Source organism: Magallana gigas, chromosome 6 (assembly GCF_963853765.1).
Source record: "Magallana gigas chromosome 6, xbMagGiga1.1, whole genome shotgun sequence".
Lineage (NCBI taxonomy): Eukaryota > Metazoa > Mollusca > Bivalvia > Ostreida > Ostreidae > Magallana > Magallana gigas.
In genome coordinates this window covers 238,808-263,594 of record NC_088858.1, presented here as the reverse complement: position 1 = coordinate 263,594, position 24,787 = coordinate 238,808, and the positions used below count along the sequence as shown (strand labels likewise).

The following is a 24,787-nucleotide window of genomic DNA, read 5'->3' as shown; positions in this document are numbered from 1 at the left end:
GGACAATTTTTTGTTAAATTTGAAACGGGGAAGGAGGGGCGGATGGGTCCGAGGCCTCATGATCTTTTTCTGGTAATTTGATAAGTGAATTTAAAAAGTTTGAATCTATAAAAAGATGTGTCGATCCAGACCCCCTGCATGACACTCTCTCTGGATGTTTTAAAAACGCTAACGAAATACAATGCAGATACTATAGATAAAATTGAGATCTTCCACGGGACACAGGCCTCTTATCCCTACCTCTGTCCAACTTAAAATTGCACTTAACAGCGAGCAAATTATTTTAAGATTGGCGGACATGCATGGACAGGAGACTTTATATAATTACAATAATCATGCAGACATATATAACATTATTTATGTCTCTGCAATAACATCGGGTGTCTGTAACAATAAGAGAATCGTTATGAACTCCATGTTATAATAAAATATAAATCATTAGCACTGAAATAGAGGGTTTTGTGGCGCATTTTTGACTTTCCACGTGAGCTCAACACGTTTTGCGTTTTGTGGGCGTTGTCACAGCAAACCATACGTCATTTTCACTTTTCGGAAGACCTCTAGAAGCGGCTTGTTAATAGACGATAAAGCCCGAGGAAACGTAAATATTATGAGCGGCTAGACAAAACAGAGCGCTGCCATTTCTCGTCCTAACCATGCCTAGCCTACCCGCCATCGCCCCGTTTCTTGGAGACACAAGTCGTCTCATTTCTTACCGAAATTTTAGCGAGGCTTCAGCTGTTGGATTTCTTTCGGCAATTTTGTTCGTTGTATTTTCTGAGCCGTTGAAGACCTACGTTGATTTTGGAGAAAAATGGATGAGTTTGTCTGGGTTACCTTATCAGATGAATACGGCGATGCTGGGGTTTATTGTGGGATTTGGATTTGTGAAAATATTTCTTTTGATGAGGATTCAATTATTCAAAATGCTTCTGAATTATCAAGGCTGGATGACCAACCCCAAAAGCATGGCTACCAAGGTAAATATTACCCCCCCTCCCTGCTTATGCGGATCATTTTTAAATTTTATTGAATACCGGTATTTGATGAACTCAGAAAGCATAATGCATACCTATATTAAATACCAATTCCTTGGTTTACTTTGACGCACATTATCATACATGGGATGCACATATTGATCAGAGGCTACAATAGCTCAATCTCGTTCCTCATCAAATGGAACATTTTAAAGATAGTCTTTAATGTGTTTTAGTTCATAATCAAAATGTCTCAAGAATGAAGATTTGCAACATTATTACAGATGTGGGCCTTAATGCTAAACGCTCTGAGAGGAAATGGTCGGTACCCAACATTTTTCTTCCAACCAATGTTGCCTAAACTGCCAGTTCCTAATTTAAATGTCACACTGGACAGGTTGGCTTTTTGATGAATTAAATTGTGAAAGAGACATGATTGAAAATAAAAACCTTTTGAGTGTGTGTTGTGAAGATTGTTTATTAGGTCTGATTGTTGCATAGGTACCTTTCATCAATGAAGCCCATTCTCTCTGACGAAGACTATATGAGCCTCCTTACAGCTGTGTTAGAATTTAAAGAAAAGGACGGACCAGTTTTACATAAATTTTTATGTAATAGGTGAGTGTTAATTTTTAGAGAAAGTTACGCAACACTATGCCTTGAAGTATGTATATGGCTAATCCTTCCACTGCAAACGTAGAGTTAAGTGCTCCCCCCCCCCCCCCCACCCAAAATATTTGAAATCCCAGCATATCATCATAATATTATCACTCGTCATCTCTCCTTCAGTCACATACCCCCTTGCAACACCAGTTGAAGTAAGCCTTTACTTTGTGTGTATTTTAGGGTTGCAACAGAAGTAAGCCTTTACTTTGTGTGTATTTTAGGGCTGCAACAGAAGTAAGCCTTTACTTTGTGTGTATTTTAGGGCTGCAACAGAAGTAAGCCTTTACTTTGTGTGTATTTTAGGGCTGCAACAGAAAACAACTGGTTGATCGACTACTGGCTGAAGTATGCCTATCTGACTAACAGGGAACCTTGTGCAGGTAATAATAGTCAGATTCCTGGACACAACTAAAAAACTGTTACACCAGGAGCGCTATAATGCTAATCTAGATCATCATTGTCCTTTGAAGTTTTTATTACACATGTGCCAGAAACTTGAGGAATTAGGACTAAATTTATGAATCTGAGAAAGTACCTGATGAATGTGATTTAACCCCCACCCCTGTGGCTCTCCAAAATAACAAAAAAGATAAAGAGAAAATGTGATCGGGACTGTTGTGTGCTGTAATGGTAAATTGTTGCATTAGAAATTTGAACTTATCAACTTGCTCTGATTTGGTGTTTCAGTGAAAGTCAACTGTTATGCGACTGATCGAAAAGACCAACCAACTAACAACCAGTTAGCGCGAGCAGCAAACATGATTCACTATGTCCTGAGGTGAGTATTGTACCAGAGTCCCGTAATTGTGTGTAGCTTGTTACTGCCACAGGGGGTAGATGTGTCGTTTCACTCCCAGAAAGCCACCAACAGTGAAATAAGACTTAGTAGTGCACAGTTCAACCAACAAATCTAGTCAGTGACACCTGGGGGTCTCCTGTTGTTGGAATCTGGTCTTTATTTTGTTTGTAAGAAACTTTTCAGGGTTTGATGTTGATGTGAGATTGCTTTCTGTGTAACTTAGATGACATGTTGTCTGAAGAGTTAAATGTTACAGCTTAGTTAAGGGACAGACACTAGTCGTGTACAATTCATTCATTGTTTGTAGTTGAGGTTTCCTCACACCATTAACTTTGGGCAACCCTACTCCAAATAAAGTTCTATATATAGATCAGATAAATATTTACAAGTAGAGTAGACTTTAACCTTCAATAGATGACAATAATCAGAACATGAGTAGGAACTAATTGGTTCAATGATTTCACAGTCATCTGCAATATTTGAAGCTCTTTACATTATATCCCTCATTGGGAGGATATAAAAACATCTTGACTCGGTGGAAATTACTGGCTTTTATCAGCGGTATTTCTAGTAGCGATTTAATTAATGCATATGTATATATGATTCATTCAAAGAAATTTAAGAGTTTTTGTGCCATTGAAATGATTTAATGGGTATATTAAACATGTCTAAGCTTTGTGGAATTTTCTAGAAAGGTCTAGAATAGCAATTTCTGGAGAGTGCCCATTCCATGTTTATCTCAGTTAACTAAAAGTGCGTAGTTAGAGAGATCACATGTGAAACAAAGGCTGGATTGTTTTGTGTTTATCGATAACTCTGTTTTGTAGACAGTCAATTAGATATATTGACATCACACATGAACAATTAGGCTGGTGAGAGTTTAATTTAAACAGACAGTTGGCTGGGGGACATTCTATGCTGAGAGTACACTGCAGAATACAATATTTACAGACAAAGTGCAGGGTGTACACTTTATAGAGTAATTGATTGAGCTTCAGATATTGGCAGTCAGTTGGGCTGGTTAAATCCAGAAGATGACATTTGTCTGCTCTCACTGATGTGGCTATGTACACACAGGCTGAACAATTATGTGTACAGAGACGATGCTCCAAGTGCTTATTGATACAGGCTGAACAGCTTACACTCATGTGTGCAATGTCAACATATTGAAAGCTTTTTGATAAAGTATCAAACCCAGATCATCAATGATATATGTACCTGCATACTTCTGCTACCTGTTATCTTGACTGTCACCTGTATTCTTATTTGATTAGTCTGTTATGGAGGGCAGGATAGGGCTTAATTTCACCTCAGTACGTGGTGACATTAGACGACCCTTGAATGTACTCTGGTCATGTGATGCTTTTGTTATTTGTGTAGATGTATGATACTCAGTGGAAAATCACAATACACACTGGTTTGAATTTTAATATCATTACACACACATATAGATAGGTCTTTCATTACAGACTTATCTGAATAGGAACATCATTAAAAAGTGTATATTAAATAGGATTGTCATTTAAACAATAAAATGCTTTTGTTTGTGATTCATGCTGGATCGAAGGTGGTCACATTGCAGAAAAAATACATGACCCATGTTATATTTACATCTCTCTTTAAGCAAATTAATAAATTGATTGTAAGAAGTAAGTTAAATTAACTAAATAACTGTTATCGTACATCTGTGCGTTAGCTAAAATAAACAACCAAGTTTTCTCATATGGGAATTTTAGTCTGACATCATCGTAAATATTTTGTACAGTCCATGATTTTTCTCAGGTGGCTGTAGGTTTTGACCAATGGATAAACGGGATGTGTAGATTTCATTTCTGTCAGTTTCCTTTGCTGGAGGTTTCGACCAAACGATAAATTAGGCCTGAAGATATCAGTTTTTCAGTTTCTATAGACCTATGAATTAACGTAAGTTTCCATAAAAAATGGAAGGAATCATATTCAGTAGTTAAAAATAGATAGCGAATGCATTTCTTAACACAAATGACAAATGTATGGTAATGTTTTTCCCTACACAATTTAAATAGGAACGTCACTTGCTACATAAATATCAGCTCTAAAGACATCTACTTGAGTTTGTTGTAAGATGGACACAGTAATTTAAGGATGTTTTCCTCATGTACATGTCGTCTGAATGTTACACTTTTACAACCCCTCAAGGACCACTTTAAAATTTGTACTTCCTCTTAGTTTGTCTTGTGCTGACTTTCCACTCCATTGATGAAATGGTCATTGGTATAGATAGTGGAGTGTAGAGTTAAAACATCCTGTTGGTAGAGGCGGGGTCTGACTCCTCACTCCAATGATGACATGGTCATTGGTATAGATAGTAGAGTGTAGAGTTTAAACATCCTGTTGGTAGAGGCAGGGTCTGACTCCTCACTCCATTGATGTCATGGTCATTGGTATAGATAGTGGAGTGTAGAGTTTAAACATCAAGTTGGTAGAGGCAGGGTCTGACTCCTCACTCCATTGATGTCATGGTCATTGGTATAGATAGTGGAGTGTAGAGTTTAAACATCAAGTTGGTAGAGGCGGGGTCTGACTCCTCACTCCATTGATGATATGGTCATTGGTATAGATAGTGGAGTGTAGAGTTTAAACATCAAGTTGGTAGAGGCGGGGTCTGACTCCTCACTCCATTGATGATATGGTCATTGGTATAGATAGTGGAGTGTAGAGTTTAAACATCAAGTTGGTAGAGGCAGGGCCTGACTCCTCACTCCATTGATGTCATGGTCATTGGTATAGATAGTGGAGTGTAGAGTTTAAACATCAAGTTGGTAGAGGCAGGGTCTGACTCCTCACTCCATTGATGACATGGTCATTGGTATAGATAGTGGAGTGTAGAGTTTAAACATCAAGTTGGTAGAGGCAGGGCCTGACTCCTCACTCCATTGATGTCATGGTCATTGGTATAGATAGTGGAGTGTAGAGTTTAAACATCCTGTTGGTAGAGGCAGGGTCTGACTCCTCTCTCCATTGATGACATGGTCATTGGTATAGATAGTGGAGTGTAGAGTTTAAACATCAAGTTGGTAGAGGCGGGGTCTGACTCCTCACTCCATTGATGATATGGTCATTGGTATAGATAGTAGAGTGTAGAGTTTAAACATCAAGTTGGTAGAGGCTAGGTCTCACTAGGGCTCCATTCCAGGTGTATACATTTAAACAATAAAGTACTTTCTTTTTTGATTCATGCAGGATATGAAGGTGGCGACATTTCAGAAAAAATGTGGGTTATTAAAATTTTTCCTGCAATGTTTGCTACCCTCATAACCCACATGAAAGCATGGTAAGTATTTACTAAATTACTGTTAATGTACATCAGTACATTAGCTAAAGAAAGAGCAGTCTTATTAGGAAAATCTTAATATAGTCGAATCAAATACTCAATAGTCAGAATTTAAAAATGTCTAAATCCTCAAAATTCCAAATGTAATGAACCTTGGGAAGTAGTAAAAATGAACCTTTGGAAGAAGTAAAAAAATGTAAACAAATAGTATGCTGCTGATATTTATAGACTGTAGAATGTGATTAGGTGATTAGAGGTGGTGAGATGTACACTTGTACTTTGTACCCTCACACTGGAGGTCTCCGCAACTGTTGTTGGCTCCGACATGTGTTTCATATCAAAATCTCAAACATCAACAATAAAGGCACACTGCAGATAAAAAAAGTATTTTATAATGATTGAAATGTTTTTTTTCAGTTTGATATAAAAGCCCACTTGACTCTTTAAAAACAGTCCATGTGTTATTTCCTGGTCTTTAGACACACTTCAATAGTAATTTTTGGCCCCCAAAAACTCAGCCTAAGAGTCATTTTCTAAAATTACCCAGTATTATACACCCTAAAACTTAAAGTACTTGTTATGCATAGTCGTTAGTGATAACCCACGCTAAATGTGTAACAAAGGGCTAATGGAAAAATAACAACTTGTCTAATTATGAAAGGCAACTATAATATTAACCAAGTAGACATAATATATTCAACCTATCTTTCATTATTTTAGATTCCATGAACAACTCCAAGATGAAACTCTTACCCCTCAGTATCTACAGGATATGATTCCAATGTGTATGGAGGGTTACAGGTAAGTTATCGATAAAAATAATTGATGAATGTAGCAGAGTATGGTCTCTTTGTAAAAGGAAATTTACAGGTATATAATCTTAGCCATTGAATAAGTTAACACCCCTCTCTAGTATGAGTCTTTAATTTACTGCCAATTCAGGTATATTTTTGATGACGTTAACTAATTTTGTTTGATCATGTGATAATTCTATAGGGTATGATTCTTGTGAGATTGAGTGGGTAGTGGTCTCAAACAGAACTCAATCTGTGTGAAGGAAACAATAGATTCCTAAAGCTCCTTTGGTTATAGCCACATTCTTACAGTTGCTGTGATGGATTTTGAGAATTATTTTTGGTTTATGACTTTTTTAGGCGTCTGTTCTCAACAACTCGGATACCATATGAAACATTAGATCAACTTGTTACATATGAAGAATCCAAGCATATCATTGTATACAGGTAAGTATGATATGTATGGTCATGCATATTTACTGTATAGTCAGGTGTAAGGGGGGGGGGGGGGTTATTTATGCATCTGCTCATGAATGTAAGGGAAAAATGTTAACCTAATAGGTGTAGGTGGCATCCCTGTATTTGGGAAATGGACTTGTGTCTCTATGGAGGGATTTATGTCCTGAATCTGAATGGAGCCGGTAGATCTTGGCAATAAATGTTTTACCAGATAGAGGATTATCAGTGAGATATTTTTAACGTGTTCATCCAAGAATTTGAATTAGTTGCAGGGTTTTAACAAAATCATACTGTTGACTAGTTATAAGTATAAAATATGATTTATATTAATGCTTCCAAATTAAAGTTTGGTTGTTGGTTGCTTTTGACAGGAATGGCGTGTATTACAAGGTGGATGTGTTTGCACCAGACAGTGATGGCAAGAAGAAGCTGTTGACGGTGGCTGAGCTACACGACGTTCTGCGACAAATTGTCAAGTGGACAGACAGTAAGCTACTTCTGTGTAAATCTTTTTGTCGACATCCCGGCCATTGCCTGTCAAAGCCTTATCTCAAGGAATTGTACAGCTTGTTAACTTTGGGGTAGTCAATTTGACTGGTCTCGGATGTAAACAAATACATGTACTGTTAAACAGCAGGTACTAGATTTTTAATATACTGTTTTACCCTTGTGTTTCTGTGTGTCTATATCTGTACGTTGAATTTTGTTGTCAAAGATTTCTCAGCAACTATTAATTGCAGATACCTGAAATTTTATTGCACTCTTTGTATAGACTTGTGTGCCATATGGTGGGATTCATTTTTATACTAATCAGAGATCAACTTCATATTAAATGATAACTTTGTTTATTTTTTTAACAAATTTTTAAGCAAATTTTTGTCATAGATTTCTCAGCAACTAATTAATTGCAAACGCTTGAAATTTTAACACAATCTTTGTGTAGGCATGTCATACAGTGAGATTCATTTTTAAACAAATTCTACATCAACTTCCTGTTAATTGTCAACTTTGCTTGTTTTGTACATTTACATCAGAGCGCGGTTATACAGGTAACTTGTGAGCAAATTATTGCTATTCATTTCCATGTGTATTGGTAAATTATTTCTTAAGATACCAGTATTTATATTAATTCATTGAGTTTATGCAAAACAAATATTAGATAAGAGTTAACAATTGATTAGACTTGTACTCCAACACAGCCGACATTTTCTGCCTTGCAATACTCTTGTTATGTTTGTAATGTGAAGACAGAACATAGATGATATTTGCAGTCTCCTATTAAATGTTCATGATGTTTTGATATTTTGTAGACGTTAGTGAGGTTTCCAGTATTGCTGTGTTCACGTCTGAGAGAAGAGACACCTGGGCTAAAGTAAGTATAGAAGATCTATAATAAAACAATACAGATCTCAGGTGAAACAGATCTCAGGTGAAACAGAACACCAACCTTTAGAGAAAGGTAAACAGATTCAGATATGTCCTGTTAGGGTTTAACTTTAAGATCAATAGAAAAAAATTAGATTGTGAAATAATGTATGGGTACCTTTCTCTTGATTTGCTTTATTTACAAGAGTTTTAAAAGGGTCATTAATTGCAAATTTTTTATTAATTCATAGTTTTCAATCATACCATAAAAGTAGATAGCTATGAGAGTGTTTTCTGTTTGATTATGAACTAATGCATATTGACTTTTGTTTATCCCTTTCTCCTATATGATGCTCACATTAGGGTTATGTATTGCAGCACATTGTGAGCGCAGTGTTTGCTTTGTTTGTAGGTGAGACAGAGGCTACTGACGACCAGTAACCGACCCAGTCTGGAGGCCGTGGAGTCCGCCATCTTCTTTGTCTCCCTTGACGATGTTGCTCCCAAGGTCTGATATAACGTCACATTGTACTTGGTTTTGTTCAGGAACTCCTTGTGTTTCAATTGCTTTCTGATATACCGGTAAATGATCCCTGTACATAAAATGATTTCATACATTTATTATATTGATATTTCAGAGCATTGAGGAGAATGGCTCCTTTACAATGACAGGCAATGGATATAACAGGTAAAAGATAATAAAACCAATGACAAATACTGTATATATGCAGTAGAGGATTCTGGTAACTGAAAAATCTTGATGAAATTTAAAAGAATTATTGTAGGAGTAAAGTAATATTTTTATATGCTTGTATCACATCTTGACCTTTGACCTTATGTTCTGGGTCACCACTAGGTGGTTCGACAAATCCATCCAGTTCAGTGTGTTCAGTAACGGCAAAGTTGGAACAAATGTGGAGCATAGCAGCATGGATGCCACCGTGAGTGACTGAGTGCCTGTGTCATGTCAGATCATTGTAGAAGCTTAACCTAGAACCTTCCTGTACTCAGATCATTGTAGAAGCTTAACCTAGAACCTTCCTGTACTCAGATCATTGTAGAAGCTTAACCTAGAACCTTCCTGTACTCAGATCATTGTAGAACCATAACATAGAATCCTAGACCAGCCTTATTCTTTGTAGCTCATAGAGAGAAGCATTATCCTATGTCATCAAAAGCTTGCTATTTCTGATTCTGACACCTTTCATTAATAGTTTAATTTTCTGCATCACTCTTGTTGAGGGCTTATGCCCAAATGAAGTGAGCTATTGGTCTGCTTGTAGTCTGTTGCACAAATCCAAGGACCTGCTATTGTAGAAAATGTCAGTGATTTGCATGATAATGATTACATTTTCTAAAGGGATTTCATTCATATTTAAAGAGGATCCATGAATATTTTGTAAATTGCAGTGTACCTTCACCAGTATTTAATTTTTTATCTTCATTTACTCAACCAATACTTTGACCTTTTTATTGTACATTTGTAGTCATTTTAAACACCTTATACATAAAATACTAGCAGACTAATTAAGTAAGCAAAATAAGCAGACCTATAGATCCTTGTGAGGCAGACTGCAAGTTAGAGCCATGTATGCTGTGGAATTATTGAATCCCAGGAGGAAACAGAGTTCATACATTTGTACAAAATAATATTTAAACCAAGTTATTGCTGAATGTAAAGCTTGATCTATACACAATGTCAACTACAAGTTGCCAACAAACTTGTTCATTTGGACAACCTACAAACAATGATCCCTCCACCTGTCCATGATTCCACAGTACTCACTTCACTGACTTCTGCATCTCTGTTTAGATTTCAGCGGTGTGTGAACTTAAAGAGAGTGACTAATATAATGTTACTGTTATAAAGTTCTTATATTTCTGGTGGCTTCCAGTGTTTCAGTGTTGTCCAGATATGTGGTCTGAGAATTCCCATGATAAGTTTCGTGATTATTTTTTTATTAATAGTTTGGATATCTTTTAAGATTATGCACACAAAAGTTTGTTCTTGTGTATCAAGTACTTATGTTTTATTTAGTTCCATCAATACCTCTGCCACAGTCCTTTCTGTTGACACTGTATTTAAATTAAGTCCATCACCTTGTGAATAGTAAGGGCAATGTTCAGGTCCTCTGTTGTCTGTGGAGCACAATGACCAGAGAATGTGTGTCAGTTAAGCATGAACACTTTCTGTCTGTTCTAGGTGGTTTGATAAGTCTGTTCAGTTCATTACGTATGAGAATGGATACTGTGGTGTGTGTGGGGAGCACTCGTCTATTGATGCCACAGTGAGTAGAGGGACCAAGGCATGGGGGATATGTGGAGGAATTTGTTAGCCAGCATGTTCTACAATGTTACAGATTTACCATGAAAATTAAACCAATATGTAACCTGAAAATGAAAAAGAAATTTCCTAAAAACACTGTTTCTAAATCAACCTCGCTGCCTAATTTTTACTTCTATGTGCATATATTCTATAAGCCCTGTTCAATTCCCAAAATGTGTGAATGTATGAGCAAGATAAGTGTTAAAGATTCAATGAACATGTTCCCCAAAAAACTATCGGTATTTCTTTGGTCAGTGATTTAGGACAAGGCTGGCATGCTTGGTATAAACATTGCAATGGCCATCAGCTTGCTTTGGGCTTCACTGTTTATTGGTAAAAGAAGCCAGGGTTTTTGTGTATCCTTGGTTACAGAACAAAGGTTTTTTTTGTATTCTTGTTAAAGGAAGCCAGGGTTTTTGTGTATCCTTGGTAACAGAACACAGGGTTTTTTGTATTCTTGGTATCAGAACTCAGGTTTTTTGTGTATCCTTGGTAATAGAACACAGGATGTTTGTGTATCCTTGGTAACAGAACACAGGATTTTTGTGTATCATTGGTAACAGAACACAAGGGTTTTGTGTATCTTGGTAATATAACACAGGATTTTTGTGTGTCATTAGCTACAGAACACAAGGGTTTTGTGTATCTTGGTAATATAACACAGGATTTTTGTGTGTCATTAGCTACAGAACACAAGGGTTTTGTGTATCCTTGGTAACATAACACAGGATTTTTGTGTTTCATTGGTAACAGAACACAAGGGTTTTTGTATTTTTGTAACAGAACACTGGGGTTTTGTTTCTCCTTTCCAGTGAAAAGATTTTAATTTTCTATTTATTAATTTTTTTTTATTCATTTAATTTTCTATATATTTAATATTCAGTTTTTTATTTCTGTATTTTGGTTTCTATTTTATGCCTTGGTCAGTCTTGCTTTGCATGCATTGGATTACGAATGTACTATCTTTTTGTCTTCAGCTTAAGTGTTCCTTGGGCACAGGTTCAGTTATAAACTACAAAGTTAATCTTATTATTAGTGTTGTGTTTAGTAAAAAATTTAAAAAAGTATTAAATTTAAATATATAATGAATTTACATTAATATCACGGTTATTTTAAAAAATAAAATGCTTTTCAAAAAAGGGAAAAATATACGGTATATACTGGTAGAGATGTTAATGGTGGTCTCTGATTTGTTCATGCAGTTGCCAGGGCGACTGTGGGAGTACTTCCTGCAGAGTGAGAAGTATGCAGAAAATGGAGGCATTATCCCCGAGAAATCCAAGCGAACACTCTCAAAACCAGAAAGGTAGGATAATCCATGGTTGCCATATTAATGTTTATGTAAATAACCAGAAAGTTTTAAGGAGAAAGTCAGAAACATGCAAAGAGATTTCTTTTATTAGATTCAAATATATATATATATATATATATATATATATATATATATATATATATATATATATATATATATATATATATACTATAGATATTTGTTTAGGGATAGACGTTACAGTATGTGTTTGTTTTAGATTGGAGTGGGATCTTAAGGACTTTGAAGAAGACTTGGACAAAGCTCTCGACCATTTTAGAGGACTGGTAAGAATTTTGAACTGATTACTGGTACACACCTCTACATTAGAGTCATTTTAACATGAACTTGGACATGACCAACTCCGATTTGATGAAGGTGGCGTCTACTCATGGTTAACTGTTCAATCATTGGCTAATAGATATGAATACATTGATTGACACTTGTCTGACTTCATCCAGGGATGTATACTTTAGTTGAAATGGCCTCAATTTCACACAAAAGAGCAGTTCTTTTGGAAAATACTTTAGGATTTTAACAGTATTTTAATATTAATGAGCTTCTCTTAGCGAATTAGAAGACAGGAGGTCAATATGTGACAGCTTGTATTTGATGAGCAAACTAGGAAGTAACATTCAACCGAAAGTTCAAGCTCTTGTTTAAATGGCTGTTACTTTGTTGGATGTAGACAACTCAAGCTAACACTTATGAGGTGACAATGATTTTGCAGACACATAAATTATATTAATGCATGTATAGATGATCAATGGTAATTTACAAATAGTTCAATTTTCTTTATTTATATATCTAGGTAAACTGATTAAAAGAATAATTACATGCATTTGGATTCTGAATTATTTTTCTTGCAGTTAATTTGCATTTGAAAAATAAATGCACAAAAATTAATTAAAGTTTTAATGCAGACTGTTATCTAAGCAAAATACATGTAAACCTGTAAACCTATAAACTATCATGTGAGGATCAGAGTTTGTTGACCACACAGGAAGTAAGATGTCCACTTTAATGGGAGTCAGGTTAAAAGGTCATGGTATGTATGATTGTTTGGATGCATTGTTTACTTGATTTATTTACTGTTTCAGGCAGGAAGTTTTGAATTGATAGTGACCTCCCCTGATTATGGCAAAGGTTTTATCAAGAAGAAAAGGATGAGTCCTGATGGGTACATACAGGTAATGATGTACAATGACATACAGGTAGATAGAGAGGTACATACATACAGGTAATGATGTACAATGACATACAGGTAGATAGAGAGGTACATACATACAGGTAATGATGCACAATGACATACAGGTAGATAGAGAGGTACATACATACAGGTAATGATGCACAATGACATACAGGTAGATAGAGAGGTACATACATACAGGTAATGTAGATAGAGAGGTACATACATACAGGTAACGATGCACAATGACATACAGGTAGATAGAGAGGTACATACATACAGGTAATGATGTACAATGACATACAGGTAGATAGAGAGGTACATACATACAGGTAATGATGCACAATGACATACAGGTAGATAGAGAGGTACATACATACAGGTAATGATGTACAATGACATACAGGTAGATAGAGAGGTACATACATACAGGTAATGATGCACAATGACATACAGGTAGATAGAGAGGTACATACATACAGGTAATGATGTACAATGACATACAGGTAGATAGAGAGATACATACATACAGGTAATGATGTACAATGACATACAGGTAGATAGAGAGGTACATACATACAGGTAATGATGTACAATGACATACAGGTAGATAGAGAGGTACATACATACAGGTAATGATGCACAATGACATACAGGTAGATAGAGAGGTACATACATACAGGTAATGATGCACAATGACATACAGGTAGATAGAGAGGTACATAGATACAGGTAATGATGCACAATGACATACAGGTAGATAGAGAGGTACATACAAACAGGTAACGATGCACAATGACATACAGGTAGATAGAGAGGTACATACATACAGGTAATGATGCACAATGACATACAGGTAGATAGAGAGATACAGGTAGATAGAGCGGTACATACATACAGGTAACGATGCACAATGACATACAGGTAGATAGAGAGGTACATACATACAGGTAATGATGTACAATGACATACAGGTAGATAGAGAGGTACATACATACAGGTAATGATGTACAATGACATACAGGTAGATAAAGAGATACAGGTAGATAGAGCGGTACATACATACAGGTAACGATGCACAATGACATACAGGTAGATAGAGAGGTACATACATACAGGTAATGATGCACAATGACATACAGGTAGATAGAGAGGTACATACATACAGATAATGATGTACAATGACATACAGGTAGATAGAGAGGTACATATATACAGGTAATGATGTACAATGACATACAGGTAGATAGAGAGGTACATACATACAGGTAATGATGTACAATGACATACAGGTAGATAGAGAGGTACATACATACAGGTAATGATGTACAATGACATACAGGTAGATAGAGAGGTACATACATACAGGTAACGATGCACAATGACATACAGGTAGATAGAGAGGTACATACATACAGGTAATGATGCACAATGACATACAGGTAGATAGAGAGGTACATATATACAAGTAAAATCTTCTACAGACATAAGTACCGGTACATGTACTATGCAAACAGGTTTATAAACCTAAGTATATATGTTAATTATTTTGTGTACTAAACAATTTTTGTAGGTATAAACATCTAGATACATTCCAACAAGATCAAGTTAATTCAAAGTACATCTACATGCATATATACTGATTTTGGTACTTATGTTTTTACATTTATTCTATTAAATAGATGGCCCTGCAATTGGCATACTACAAAATTCACAACAAAATTGCCAAGACCTATGAGTCAGCATCTACAAGGTAGGTACACATGTACTGGGACATTATGTAGGAGTCCCCCCCATCCCAGTAAATACATTCCCCTTGATGAAGTTTATTTAATCTCTTTGCAGGATGTTCTGTGCTGGGAGGACTGAGACCATTCGACCAGTCTCAGAGTTCTCTGCTCAGTGGGTGAAGAGCATGTTCCACGAGCGCGTTACCCGAGAACAACGCATCATGCTGCTGAAGCGAGCAGTCCAGTATCAGACCCAGGTCAAGGTCGATGCCAGCCTGGGCATGGGCTGGGACAGACACCTGTTTGGAATGTTCGTGGCCGCACGGGAAATGAACAGGCCGACACCAGCTCTGTTTCAAGATAAGGTAGCAGAGATGGTATTGATTATTTCTAATACAACACAAATACTGTTTGTTCTGTCCTAATAATTAGAATATTTTGGCAACAATGAACATTAATTGAGATTCAAAGATCTATTGCTTTGCAGACATGTAAATTCTTATTACATGAATATTAGAAATACAGTGATCTTGTATAAAATTAAAGTTTCTTCCTTAAAAAAGATTTTATATTTTTGCAAATCCTTTTTTTATAAATTCATTTTGTAAACTTAAAATGTTTTCTTTGTGCAGAGCTTTTGGATGCACGATACCCTGAGCACATCACAGACCCCAACTCGGTACAATGACGGCTGGACACTAGAGAACTGTTGTATGGGGGGTGGGTTTCAGGCTGCTTTTCCCGAGGGCTATGGAGTCTCCTATATGATCTATGGAGAGGATCACAGTAAGTGAATACCCTAACTACGCTCAGAATTTATTCATGTCACATAAAACCTTTTATTTTATTAAGCAGCTTTAGAACATAGTCCTGTGCATTTCAAAGATTGTATAGATAATTTGCTATGGCAGGGATATTAGATACATATATTTATTATCAAGGTTCTTTTCAATTGGCAACTCTTATCTGCTTACATTTATTTACATATATTAACATTCAGTGTATATTTCCCCTTATGTTTGCAATAGAAATCTGCGATGTTCTTTTTCTGTAAACACTTATATATAAGCCTAGTCACAGTGCATGAGCACAAGCATGAACGTATTCACACATTTTGAATACATGTAAATTTATTATTGTAAGATTAAATGAAAAGTGCAAACTTACATGTATGTATCTAAAATGTACTTATGAAATTTAATCGTTAAATCATATCTATTCCTTAATAAAAAACATTTTTCTTGACAAAGTTTCTGGCCTTCTTTGTTTAGTTGCGGAAGTGAATTAAATAATATGATACTGTGGCTGTTCCATCTTTGTTTCATATCCCTGACTAAGAGCATGTATAATGCCTTTAACATGATGATACACATATATTTCGTACACATGAGCATCACTATAAATATAAACCTTGAATGCTTAAGCATATTAATTGGAATCATTTTTTAATTCAGTTATTCCTTTATTTGGATAGGAAGTAATAATTAGATTACTTATCTTTGAAAAATTGCTGTTTCAGTAAAATTCCATGTCACATCTTTCCGAACCAATGATTCGACTTCTTCTGCCAAAATGGCAGATGCCATTGTTGAATCTATGACTGAGATGAAAGAGCTCCTATCATAATCCATCCTTGCTACAGGACCAAGCACAGGAATTTCATGCTTGAATGACCAAGAAGAGGAATTTCACGCATGAATGACCATGGTGCAGTGATCAATGCAATTTAGAAATGTGTCATGAACTGTACTATTACTGATGTTGGTTTTGTGATATTAGTGGTTCCGTTGTGGTGACTGTTACATGGTATTTATATTTGTGTTTTGTTGTTTTGTTCACTTTTACTTCTTGCTCTCTGCACTGTCAGTTGTTCATTTTTAAGTGTCTGCATACACTGATAATCCAGTGTCACTTTTCATTGATGAGAGATTTGACTGTCCATTAGCACACTTGATTATGTTCAGGGGCTTTTTATTAAAGTCTGCAGATACTTCGTTTTTGTGACTTTTATTTCATCATTATATGAACTGTATTCACTTCATTTTATAAGGAAAAGAATGTCAAAATCTAGTTTTTTAAGCCATGATAACTTATTTTTATATTTTAAAAGTTTTATTTATCATCATTGTTTTTATGTCTTAATACCTTATGTTTTATGTGTATTTTATCTGTATATTTTAAATGTTTAATTGGTCAAGAGTTTATCAACCCTCGTTTTAACTATACTTTAATATTGTTTTTAATATATAGTGTTACTTTTTATGGTTTTGTGTTTCAAACCCAGTTTAGTGAGCGCTTGATTTGAAAAAAATATCATTAAACTTATATGTTGTAATAGCCAATATAGTGCATGCTTAGTAGGACTTTGGTGGGTCTTCATATTAATTGCAAGTTCTTTGTAACTTTTTACAAATTCAGATTTCTTCAAAATTTATAACAAAAAACCCAAGTGAATTGTGGAGTCTTTTTTTAAGATGTGATTTGCAATTACTGTATGTTAAAATTCTGCCAAACAGATTTCTTTTGTGCCATGGTCTCTTTAAACATATTCAGTAATTGACAATCACAGACAGAAAAGTCCTTTTTTTCATGATCAGGTGATTGGTGTCATGCATTAGCAATGGGACTCAAGTACATAGAGAATGTGGAGGTTTTTCTGAGCTCGTCTTTGAGAATGTGTGTGCATGGGTGGTAGTTCTCCGTGCTCACTCTAAGCTTTGTAGTCGGCTTTCTGTGAGATTTATATATTACCCCCTATACTGTAGATTACTTGTAACACACAGAGTGATCTCCCCTGTATTATGGTACAAGGCATAATTACGACCGGTGTATAACTTGTCTCAGCTCATATATAACATTGTTCTTTGTTCAGATCATTTTCTTCATGTATCTGCATATCTCCAAGTTGTTTTTTCTTCTTTTTATTTTGCAATAGTATGTTCTTGATACAAAATTCAGTTACTTGTATGTATTGCTGAATTAAATAAAAATAGGAATGCTTCTTGAAGAGTTTCTTATAATTATGTTCTTGTATAAGAATCTAGAAAATCCTTAGAAGATTTTCTATATTATTACCAAATATCAGTAAAAAAAAAATCTGTTAATTGATTCGCATAATAATCATCCCCTGACAATCATGATAAAAACAAAAACAAACAGAAACAGATATATGTATTCTCATAAAAAATAAATTGGATAAATAATACAAAAAGTCAAATACAGAAATGCATGTCCTCTTTCCAGTTTTTAGCTCACCTGAGCTGAAAGCTCAAGTGAGCTATTCTGATCACATTTTGTCCGTCGTCCGTCTGTCTGTCCGTCTGTCTGTCCGTCTGTCTGTCCGTCTGTAAACTTTTTACATTTTGAACTTCTTCTCTAAAACCGCTTATCCAATTTCAACCAAATTTGGCACAAAGCATCCTTATGTGAGGGCGAATATAAATTGCAAAAATAAAAGTCCGATCTGTATTCAAAGCGGAGAAAACCTTGAAACTGTAAAAAAAAGGGGGGTGCATTTTTAAAAATCTTCTTCTCAAGAACTACTGATTCCAATTCAACGTAGTTTAGCATAAATTATCCTTATGGGAAGGAAAATATAAATTGCAAAAATTAAGTGCTAATTCTGTGTCAAATTTGAGTTATTACGAAAATAATAATAAAGGAAATGGGTGTTTCAATCAGTTTAATAGCTTCGGGTTCGGCATCCGGTAATCCGGCATCCGGTAAAATGGGTAAGCAAGACTTGGTCTGGGCAAAACAAAGATTGGCAGATATTAATCTGCCAATCTCATTAAAATATCAGGATATTTGATGGACTAGTATATTTGTATTCGCTGTAAATATTGCTGCAAAATAATGCGTATTTGGAATTGACGATTGTCGATCTGCCTTGGCTTTTATTTTGCCACGGCCCGGGTTTGCATACCCATTTTACCTAGACTCGTATTCCATACATCTAAAACGAGGTTCTTTGTTTAAAGCAGCCATGACATTATAAGAAAAAGGGTCGATCTGACTATGATGAATTTGCTTGTTGTGCAACAGTTCGCGTATGAAGGGAAATTTTTGAAACATGCAAAACATATCGTTGCCGATTTTGTGAAGTAAATTGAGGCTAAATATTTCAATGCGTTGACAGTTTTCACACATGACGTTGGTGTTAGCTTGTTCCGATTTTCGTTTCGTTTTCATTATTTCTGCTTGTAACCTGGGAACAATCGTCTGTATTATTTCGTGATTTTTACGAATCAAATCAAACAGAGACTTTGGTAAATCAAACAGTTAACTGTTTACCTGCGCAAATTAAGCAAAATCTGATGTATCAAAAAATAATGAAATACAATTCATTCTACCGGTAATTCGATCGGCATTATCTTTTGCGTAATGGTAGATTAATGCAATAGGTTTTGTTGCGATGCTCGGCATTTTCTCGAGTTTATTCAATTTAAATAAAGTTTGACATTGCTGACGGAAATATGTAGGTATATACATGTATCTATATGATTCATTTCGAAAAAATAAATTGTGTTCTTTATTTGTTATAGTGAATGTTTCTTGTGTTTAATTGTTTTCAATTTCTATTTACTAACCATATTTGAGTGTTAAGCTTCAAATTATAAGCAAGATACAGAGATTTGCTCACAATTCTATGTTTGTACACAGATCTTAAAAACTAAAGATTAAAAAAGTAAAAAAATTGTCAATATTTATTGAGAAAATTTTCAAAGTCTGTTCGTTCAGAAACCAACTTTAACATCTTATTGTATTGTAAACTTAACATTTTTTCGTCATTATTACTCCTACTGTACATGTGATCCTTCACTGTGTTTGTGTACATTTGTATAAACTGATTTTGAACCTCAAATACCAGTGAACTGGTATTGAGTGAATAAAAGAATATAAAATCTTAGGCCATTCTTTTTTTCCATTTTAAATGCTGAATAGGAAATACCAAGTTAAAAATCATAAGCTGAATGTAATAAACTCATGTGAACAAAATATGAATCAAACCTAGGCGAACTGTGAGCTCTGTATCTTGCTTATAATTCTACAATTGACGCTGAAATTTTGGTTGAACATTAGAAAATCTCTATGAATTAGAGTATGTTAAATACTTGTACAAACAAAATAAAAGAATGATACTGTGAAATCATTAGATTTCGTGGTGGCTCATTTTTCGTGGAATTCTTGGGTACCTCTCATCCACGAAATAACATCCTTCACGAATTGATGAATTAGGGTAATAAAGTCATATTCCCTTTTGTAGATATATATGAAAACACGAAATTACGTCCCCACGAATCTGTAAAATTTAAGTCATCCACGAAATTGGCCCCCACGAAATTTAATGATTCCACAGTATTCTGTATATATCTACTCTCCCTCTCTTTATACAATAAATAATGTGAAATCTACATCAATTTTGATAGTTTTTCAGACACGAGTAAATAAAAACGACATCTTTAAAACAGTTTCCATATTTCTGACACATTTCTGTTGCGGGGATAAAGTAATTATCGCTATTCCTAAGAATATCACAGCGGAAAATTATCCTGGTTTGTACGCGAAGTAAATAACAGTCATTTAATTATAATGGAGAAGACAAATACAATTTTTGAATGTTTTTAATTTGAGAAATTGAGCACATTGAGGTACAATTTTCTTCTTCACATCTATACATGTAGGGTTTTTAAAATAAAAAACAATAACTATTATTTTTTTAAAAACAATAACTAGTAAGTACTGAGTAGTTGATGAAAAAAATGTACCTATATGCACTCATATATTTTGATCGCTTTACAAAGTGGGGGGGGGGGGCAGAACGAAAATATAGGGATCTGGAAGTTAACAACTTAACAGTATACCTCTACCAAATGTTTAGTTTTATATCTTGCGTAGAATTTTCTTATTCTGGTAAAAAATAGTATTTCATGAAGGTACAATGTCAAAGATTACATGTATACAAAAAAAAGTGTAAAATTCGAATACTTTACAATATTTATTTTTTGTTTTTCTACCGAGGGACCATATGGCACAATATCTTTTGAACGCCCATTGTTGCTCAGGTGAGCGATGTGGCCCCATGGGCCTCTTGTTAGTATCTAGAGCCTGTGCTGAACCGAGTAGGAGGAGGCCGCCTTGAAGTCGGAGACCTCGTACACCACGGGCAATCCCATGTATGTCAATCGTCTGCTAGGGGGGAGCACGATCACGTGAGCCAGGATATACGGACTCTCCAGTCTCTCGTTTCTGAGCTGTGGCTCCATTTTGATCAGCACGTGGTTAATGGCGCGCGAGAGGGCTGCGCACGTGGCGTCAAGAAGAAGATGGACTGTAGTTGCCATCAGCTGATGTTCCACGGCGTCTTGGGGCATGCGTGAGCACTGGTCCATGACGTGGTTCCACACGGTCTTCCCCAGGAAGTCACAGTCTTCCTGGATCGCTGTCTGAAGCTGACGATGGTACACGTGTCTCTTTACACCACACTGGTCTAGCTCGGCTTTAGCCACTAAATAGATGATTGCCTCGGACTTGGTTTCCACAGCGTACCTAAGCAGCGTTTTTCCCGCTATATCGCTCGTCTCCATCTGGGCGCCGTGCTGAATCAGCACATTCAACATGCTGACGTTGTTGTTCCTGATGGCGTAGAACGCCGGCGTTTTTCCAGCATCATCTCTGTTGTTCACTCCTCCGCGTTTTGCAATCAGTTCTTCAGCAATATTGATTAATCCAATCCCGGCGGCAAAATGCAGCGGCGTCTGGCGGCGGCGGTTGGCGGCGTTGACACTGGCGCCCCTGGAGATCAGGGTGTGCGACATGACTTCAAGGCCTTTCTCGACAGCCAGGATCAGCGGTGTCCTCATGTCTCTATCCATACAGTCAATGGACACTCCCCTAGACAGTAGAATCTCGACGATCGACAGGTACCCCCGCTCTGCGGCGTAATGCAGAGGCTTTTTCTGGTTCCCGTCACTCTGGTTAACTGGTGCCCCGTGATCCAGTAACAGTTCTACGATATCGGCGAAATTCTTCTCCACAGCGTAATGAAGTGGGGCCTTCATATCCTCATCCAGAATGTATACTGAAGCCCTGTTCTTCAAAAGAAAGCTTACTAAGTATTTCTTCCCACTTTCCGTTGCAATTCTCAAAGGCGTCCTTTTGTTCCGGTCCCGCTGATTGACATAAGCGCCATGGTCGAGTAATTCTTTGGCAATGGCAGTAAATCCGTTTTCCACGGCATGAATTAGCGGAGACTTCCCGGAGTCGTCTGCAACGTTCACCAGAGCGCCATGCTTGAGAAGCTGTTGTACCGCGGTGATCTGTTCGTGTTTGACTGCTACTAGGAGACCAGCGCTGTCACCAGCACCCTCTGGGTTTTCTCTACCCCCGGGTGTCAGTAATTCACACGTGATGGAAGTATCCAGGGTTGTTGTGGACAGGTTACTGAAGAAGGATTTATCGTCATGAAGTCTCACAGGGGGTAGGTTGTAGGACGTGTCTAAGTCTCCATTAGGGACCGCCTTGTCATAGGAGGACGATCCTGTAGGACGCATGCTGTTCCATTTGGTAGGTTCGAGACTGGTGAATGGAGATCGGAAGGCATTGAATTGTTCTTTGTTCATTATTTTGTCTGGAAAACTGTTCTCTGTTAAGAAAGAATTAAAGTTTCATATAAACACACCACTGATGCGATTGTTCCCAACATCTACTCTGAAATATCAGGATCTGACTTACTAGGGTTTATAAAGCGCCATCTGTCGGAGGAGCCTTTGCTTGGCGTGGCCCTTCCCTCCATTGCTTTCCCAACATCATCGTGGGCCCTTAGGCAGTTCTCGCTGGTCTCCTGGGCCTCCAGTAAGGAACGGTAACACCGCTTGACCTCAATCTCCAGGTCAAGGTCGCTGATTTTTCCCCAGTTCCAAGGCATTGAAGCTATTCTTTGATACAGCTCGTAAAATTCCCACAATATAGACCGATTGTTCACCCAAGCTGTCTAGATGTGATACACCTTATAGTCTGAGTTTATCGCAAAACTGACAGTGCATGCAAAAAACAAACACCAAAAAATGTCATCCTCATGAAAAAATTAGCAGGTTGCGTATTACCACTGCATAAGATCGATAGTACTTACTTGGTTAGGAGTTTCGCTGAGTAAGGCTCATAGACGACGGCCATCTGATACGTTGTAGTTACCTATTGTACCCACAGAACACCAAATTATGAAATCTGATCTGGGTTAGGGGATCCGCGGGGACCGAACTGTCCTATAGATTATCACACCTCTCCAGGTCCGAGAACGGTATAACTGTTTCGTCGGGTATTATTTATGGTGTATCGTTTACAATTGTTTTATTGATAAATGACAAGCGATTTAACTCCGGTGTGAATAGAAAAACGACAATTCAACTCCATAGCACCTCTCTGGTAATACACAACCATGTTCTCCTTGTATAAACCCCGAGTAGTGAACGGGAGAAGTGATCCAAAACCAAAGGGTCGGAATATTGAAAAATTGTCAAATCTGTCAAACACTGCATTGATCTAGTATTAATGCGGTTATTTTGATCAGAATTATCGATATCTCGAATTAATTGATCGATATAATGGTTTATTTATTTGATGATTTTAAATCTCAGATTCCGTTCAGATCTGGGACAGCCGAGAACTGCCGTAGTAATCCTGTTCTTGCCTCGCCTCTAGAACATATCAGTGGAACAACTTGGGGATTTAAACAAAGCCGTTATATCTCCCCATACGATTTAAAGTCTTGTCGACATGTAAAACCTCTTCAATTTACAAATGATAAGATCGTCAATAGAAAAGTAAACAGTTTTTGGTTGTTTATACTTTTGGTTGATTATCATATATTTACATTCACTGAGTATAATCTCGATTTCTTTAGCAAACCGATTGTGATTCATAGCGCTACAGAGAGGGTTGAAATTTCCACGATCCAGTTATAACCAGTTTATCGATCGATCGAAATCTCCCGTAACCCCCCCACCCCCCTTCCACCCCCCCCCCAAAAAAAAAAAATCACAGACTGTACGAAAAAACTATGTTGATGCCAGACTCAAGTTCCCATGTAAAAAGACTTGGCTATTTTTTTAATCAAACGTACTGATGGACATTAACAATGGTTTAGTTACTTTTACTTACTCTTTATGATTAATTTAATAATTTAATAAACGAAATAAAATAATGTAATTTGTTGTATTTTTACAATTTATCTAAACAATAAAAATGCTATCTTTGATGATTCGTGAGGGCTATAGGTAGCGACCATTGCAGATTTTTTTTAAATTATAATCTGCTTACGCGGGTTATGTATTTTTTCTGCAATGCAAGCTATCTTCAAAACCAACGAGTGTCACCAAATAAAGCATTTTATTGTTTAGATAAATTGTAAAAATACAACAAATTACATATTATATTTCTTAACTACTTTAGAAATATTGAAAAACTCACAAATTAAATAATTATATGAAATACCGAAGCAATTTATCTATTTTGTTAACTTTATAGTCGATATAAAAATACGATAAGTGATGTGTTCAAAGGTTGTTTAAAACATGCTAAATTCCCTCAACTTTCAAGTGCATACACGTTGTAAAAAATCCCTGCTATGTGCTTATATATAATTCACGTCTACATTTAAGAGTCCATATTTATAAAAAAAATTCTCTTTACCAACAGGATACATTTTGTGTTTCTGACCGTTACATCTACTTTTTGTTATGTCATATGATGGGCTCTATTCCTCGCAAGAGATCCGATATTTATTAAGCTTTTGTTTATAAAGACAATCTTCAGTGATGGATCTTCCATCAAAGAATAATGGAATAGTGCATTCAGACGTGTAG

General features: G+C 36.2%; 2 protein-coding genes and 1 long non-coding RNA gene across 4 annotated transcripts; 1 reads left to right on the top strand and 2 right to left on the bottom strand.

The window, feature by feature from the left end:
* The first annotated feature begins 584 nt into the window (after positions 1-584).
* Positions 585-17,925, top strand: LOC105319102 (carnitine O-palmitoyltransferase 1, liver isoform). Its single transcript, XM_066088131.1, has 19 exons — positions 585-980; positions 1,262-1,374; positions 1,479-1,595; positions 1,947-2,023; positions 2,331-2,421; positions 6,473-6,553; positions 6,907-6,993; positions 7,377-7,492; positions 8,316-8,377; positions 8,783-8,878; positions 9,009-9,058; positions 9,227-9,311; positions 11,899-12,002; positions 12,226-12,292; positions 13,106-13,195; positions 14,877-14,947; positions 15,040-15,289; positions 15,557-15,710; positions 16,444-17,925. The coding sequence occupies exons 1-19, from the start codon at positions 657-659 to the stop codon at positions 16,548-16,550; spliced, it is 2,142 nt and encodes a 713-aa protein (XP_065944203.1). The 5' UTR covers positions 585-656; the 3' UTR covers positions 16,551-17,925.
* LOC136276329 (uncharacterized) lies at positions 9,239-9,563 on the bottom strand. The gene is made up of 2 exons (XR_010714825.1): positions 9,481-9,563; positions 9,239-9,400 (listed from the first exon to the last, which is right to left on the bottom strand). It is a non-coding gene; the product is annotated as an uncharacterized lncRNA (long non-coding RNA).
* Positions 17,926-21,016: 3,091 nt separating the features above from the next.
* Positions 21,017-23,544, bottom strand: LOC105319099 (serine/threonine-protein phosphatase 6 regulatory ankyrin repeat subunit A). Of its 2 annotated transcripts, none has more exons than XM_011416508.4 (3): positions 23,056-23,544; positions 22,659-22,917; positions 21,017-22,569 (listed from the first exon to the last, which is right to left on the bottom strand). In XM_011416508.4, exons 2-3 carry the CDS (start codon positions 22,849-22,851, stop codon positions 21,026-21,028), a joined length of 1,737 nt encoding a protein of 578 aa, XP_011414810.3. In that variant the 5' UTR covers positions 22,852-22,917; positions 23,056-23,544; the 3' UTR covers positions 21,017-21,025. The 2 variants fall into 2 exon arrangements, with proteins under 2 accessions (XP_011414810.3, XP_011414809.3); XM_011416507.4 differs by having other exon boundaries at positions 22,659-22,957; positions 23,056-23,543.
* Positions 23,545-24,787: the final 1,243 nt, after the last annotated feature.

Coding starts and splice junctions, on each gene's coding strand:
- LOC105319102 (XM_066088131.1), top strand. CDS start 657: ATGCCTAGCCTACCCGCCATCGCCCCGTTTCTTGGAGACACAAGTCGT. Junction 1,596..1,946: donor CATAAATTTTTATGTAATAG/GTGAGTGTTAAT, acceptor TGTGTATTTTAG/GGCTGCAACAGAAAACAACT. Junction 8,879..9,008: donor TTGACGATGTTGCTCCCAAG/GTCTGATATAAC, acceptor TTGATATTTCAG/AGCATTGAGGAGAATGGCTC.
- LOC105319099 (XM_011416508.4), bottom strand. CDS start 22,851: ATGCCTTGGAACTGGGGAAAAATCAGCGACCTTGACCTGGAGATTGAG. Junction 22,570..22,658: donor ATGGCGCTTTATAAACCCTA/GTAAGTCAGATC, acceptor CTTTCTTAACAG/AGAACAGTTTTCCAGACAAA.